Source organism: Borostomias antarcticus, assembly GCF_949987555.1.
Source record: "Borostomias antarcticus genome assembly, chromosome: 11".
In the NCBI taxonomy this organism is placed as follows: Eukaryota; Metazoa; Chordata; class Actinopteri; order Stomiiformes; family Stomiidae; genus Borostomias; species Borostomias antarcticus.
The window spans coordinates 5,833,366-5,837,853 of record NC_140244.1 but is presented as its reverse complement, the minus strand read 5'-3'; the positions used below and the strand labels follow the sequence as shown (position 1 = coordinate 5,837,853).

At 44.9% G+C, this 4,488-nt stretch overlaps 1 protein-coding gene across 1 annotated transcript in view; it reads left to right on the top strand.

The window, feature by feature from the left end:
- The window catches only part of LOC311315274 (arf-GAP with coiled-coil, ANK repeat and PH domain-containing protein 3-like), a gene marked incomplete at both ends in the record, with an annotated part of 84,628 nt that extends 80,361 nt beyond the window's left edge, over positions 1-4,267 (top strand). Inside the window, 4 exons of the mRNA XM_084445902.1 lie at positions 2,413-2,627; positions 2,969-3,078; positions 3,903-4,013; positions 4,114-4,267. Of these exons, the coding sequence (XP_084302028.1) occupies positions 2,413-2,627; positions 2,969-3,078; positions 3,903-4,013; positions 4,114-4,267 (590 nt within the window). The remainder of the gene's footprint in view (positions 1-2,412; positions 2,628-2,968; positions 3,079-3,902; positions 4,014-4,113) is intronic.
- Positions 4,268-4,488: the final 221 nt, after the last annotated feature.

Sequence of the window (4,488 nt, the reverse complement as noted above, 5' to 3'; positions counted from 1 at the left end):
CTTTTGATGTGCTGTGGGCTCAATTTTTCATATTTCAAAAATCTGTGAGGATCGTTTGGTAAGGACAGTCTGAAGATACAGTAGATCCATTTTGGTGTCAATTGAACTAAAAATGTGGGAGGAGATAGGTTTGATAGGTTTTACAGTTTATGAAGAAATCAGAGTGATGGACTTCAAAATTCCTGCAAGGTCAAAGTGTATGAAAGTTTTGTCTCACTTGGGCCTACATTCACGTGGTGGTTTTACAGTGATAGCACCTATGGCTGATTTGTTATGATTTTTTTAAGTTTTAAACTTTAGACTGTTGCTGTAGCGCCACCTTCAGGTTTATTGACCTACAATGCAGGTTGAGGACTTTGGGTATACTACTGGAGCTATGTGCAAATCTTGGTGATTTTTTGTCCACGGGAAGTTAGACTTCAGTGGAAGATGGAGAATAATAATAATAATCAAAATTCCTGCAAGGTCAGAGTGTATGAAAGTTTTGTCTCACTTGGGCCTACATTCACGTGGTGGTTTTACTGTGATGGCACCTATGGCTGATTTGTTATGATTTTTTAAAGTTTTAAACTTTAGACTGTTGCTGTAGCGCCACCTTCAGGTTTATTGACCTACAATGCAGGTTGAGGACTTTGGGTATACTACTGGAGCTATGTGCAAATCTTGGTGATTTTTTGTCCACGGGAAGTTAGACTTCAGTGGAAGATGGAGAATAATAATAATAATCAAAATTCCTGCAAGGTCAGAGTGTATGAAAGTTTTGTCTCACTTGGGCCTACATTCACGTGGTGGTTTTACTGTGATGGCACCTATGGCTGATTTGTTATGATTTTTTTAAGTTTTAAACTTTAGACTGTTGCTGTAGCGCCACCTTCAGGTTTATTGACCTACAATGCAGGTTGAGGACTTTGGGTATACTACTGGAGCTATGTGCACATTTTTGTGATTTTTTGTCCACAGGAAGTTAGACTTCAGTGGAAGATGGAGAATAATAATAATAAGTAAAACATTTTAATGCATTGTAAGCTCAATTTTGATAATTCAATAATCTGGTCAATGAGTTTGTGAATGACAGTTTGAAGATCCAGTGTAGCAACTTTAGTATTAATTGATTGAAAAATGTGGGTTACAGGTTTTGTTAGCTTTTTTTTTTCATAATTGAACATTAACTTCAGCAGCTGTGTACTCAGTCAGTTGCCAATCAATCAATTTAGTCATTGTAATCCTCGGCGGGGGTTGGGTAGGGTTGCCAACAGCGATGTCTCAGATTCGTGGAGCTTGCGTTGGATTGTGGGTAATGTAGTTTTCTCTGTATGAAGTGTTGGTTTCAGAGGACAGAATTAAACATATTTTTAAAAATTCAATTTTTGAGATAAAATTCTGAAAAAAATCATACTACATCTTGGATATGTGGCCAATGTTGTCACTCTTTATGAGGATGATCAGACATTGATTTGGCGAGAATTAATAGGAACTATACAGAACTGTTAACAGTGAAACCTTTTGATGTGCTGTGGGCTCAATTTTTCATATTTCAAAAATCTGTGAGGATCCTTTGGTAAGGACAGTCTGTAGATACAGTATATTAATTTTGGTGTCAATTGAACAAAAAATGTGGGAGGAGATATGTTTGATAGGTTTTACAGTTTATGAAGAAATCAGAGTGATGGACTTCAAAATTCCTGCAAGGTCAAAGTGTATGAAGGTTTTGTCTCACTTGGGACTACATTCACGTGGTGGTTTTACAGTGATAGCACCTATGGCTGATTTGTTATGATTTTTTTAAGTTTTAAACTTTAGACTGTTGCTGTAGCGCCACCTTCAGGTTTATTGACCTACAATGCAGGTTGAGGACTTTGGATATAGTACTGGAGCTATGTGCAAATTTTGGTGATTTTTTGTCCATGGGAAGTTAGACTTCAGTGGAAGGAGAATAATAATAATAATAATAATAATATAGGCAAATACAATAGGGTTCCGGCAGCTACGCTGCCTGGCCCCTAATTAGCAGCACTGCACTTTTTGTTTGCATAAACATTAAAATAATGTGTCTGTGAGACTGTAGCTTTGGTTGATGCTGGACAGTATTTACAGTGAGTTTTTCAAAGGATGGTAATCAAACATTGTTTTAGTGATTATTTTATCCCGATAAATGTAATCAAATTTTATCGTGGTTTATCACTAAACCGGTTATCGTTACATCCCTACTCTGTTGCGTAAGAACTAGCCTTTAATCAGTCGGAATTGCTTGGAAATAAGCAGCAGAAATGTGTGTCAGCTGACTCAGCGCTATCAGTAAGAATCGATCGTCAGCTGTCCTCATTCCAAATGAGGAGAAACGCGGAATAAAAAAAACACCCAAAGACGTGCGTGATGACGGCGGTTCTTCCCCCCCCCCTCCCCCCCCGGCAGAGTGCGAGGAGTCGGAGGAGTCCAGCGGCGAGGCGGAGCAGGAGGCGTCGGACGCGGAGGACGCCAGGGAGCTCCACCCCGGCGCCCTGCTCTACCGCTCGTCGCAGCTGCGCAACCTGGCGCTGATGGCGGAGGCGCTGGCCCACGGGGCGGACGTGCACCTGGCCAGCGAGGAGGAGGAGGGCCGGACGCCCCTCATCCAGGCCGTCGTAGGGGTGAGGGGTTCGGACGCGCCCACATGCGACAGAGGCGCGCGCTGCGCTTAAACACGCGCGCACGCTCACACACCTCACTTTGTGGATGACGCAACAACGCTGTAAACAGATATTTGACCTTTCCTTGTCTCTCCCTCTCTCTCTTTCTCTCTCACTCTCTCTCACTCTCTCTCTCCCTCTCTCTCTCATTCACTCTTTCTCTCCCTCTCTCTCTGTCTGTCTCTCTCCCTCTCTCTCTCTCTCCCTCCCCCTCTCTCCCTCGCTCTCTCCCTCTCTCTCTCTCTCTCTCTCTCTCTCCCTCTCTCTCTCTCTCTCTCTCTCTCTCCCTCTCTCTCTCTCAGGGTTCTCTGATAGCCTGTGAGTTCCTGCTACAGAACGGAGCTGACGTCAACCAGAGGGACATGAGGGGCCGGGGCCCCCTGCACCACGCCACATACCTGGGCCACACAGGGTAAGATCTCAACATCCGTTTATTAGCCATGTGTATGCTTCACACATACTAGGAATTTGACTAGGGTTAAGGCATTCGATGTTACAGATGACATAGGACAGGACAGGACAGTGCAAAGACATGACAGTGCAAATGTAGTAATACAGTGCAATATACGAAAGCAGGCCTACATACCTGGGTCACACAGGGTAAGACACTAGACTGGCTCCGCCCACAAGAAACCTGGACGCATTTGCTGTAACTAAAGCCTGCGATATACTTTTAAACACACTCTTTTAAACACGCTCCTTTGGGCGTCGGCTGCAGTTGACCGTGCAGGTACGCAGAAATTAACACGCCGCAAAGTACGCGCTTGAGTACGCGTTGCTAAACAGCAAGTATATCTATCGCAGGCTTTAGTGTTCAAATGAATAGGATAGTTGATGAGTTTTAGAATCACATTGTCAAGCTGGTTTGGATGAGCAACTGTGTTGAAAAACACCCTCATCCATTCATATGTGTTTATTACAGGGTATTTCATTCAGACTCATCCATTCATATTTGTTTATTACAGGGTATTTCATTGAGACTCATCCATTCATATTTGTTTATTATAGGGTATTTCATTGAGACTCATCCATCCATATTTGTTTATTACAGGGTCTTTCTTTCACACTCGTCTATCAGTCCGAAGTCTTTCATACTGTATGTTCATCCTTCTTCCTCTCTCTCTGTCTCTCTGTCTCTCTCTCTCTGTCTCTCTCTCTCTCTCTGTCTCTCTCTCTCTCTCCCTCTCTCCCTCTCTCTCTCTCCCTCCCTCTCTCTCTGTCTCTCTCCCTCACCAGGCAGGTGTGTCTGTTCCTGAAGAGAGGGGCGTCCCAGACCGAGGTGGACGAGGAAGGCCACGACCCCCTGAGCATGGCCGTGCAGGCCGCCAACGCCGACATCGTCACCCTGTGAGCGTTCGCGCCACATCGCTTAGAACACAAGAGGTTTTTTTTTCCTCCCACTGTTTGTTTCGCTAACGCGAGCGATCCATCTCTCCCCTCCTCCTAGGTTGCGGCTGGCGCGGATGAACGAGGAGATGCGCGAGGCGGAGGGCCCCGTGGCGCTGGGGCAGCCAGGTCAATACCCCTGCAGCAGCCCCACTGAGCAGCAGTACAGGAAATGCATTCAGGAGTTCATCTGCCTCACCATAGACGAGTGCTAGGGGGCGCCAGAGAGGCCTGCTGCTGTCAGCCGTTATGGCCGTGATAAAATCCTCACAGGAAAGAGGAGGACGAAGTCGCCCTTAGACACTGATCTGCAGTCAGTTTGCCCTTTTCCTGATAAGTGTTCACTGTTAGGCTTTAGAGATATTCGGCTGGTCTGAGATATGTGTCTAAAGGCAACTTCTACCTAGAGTGTAACGGCATTAGTAGTGAGGGAAGA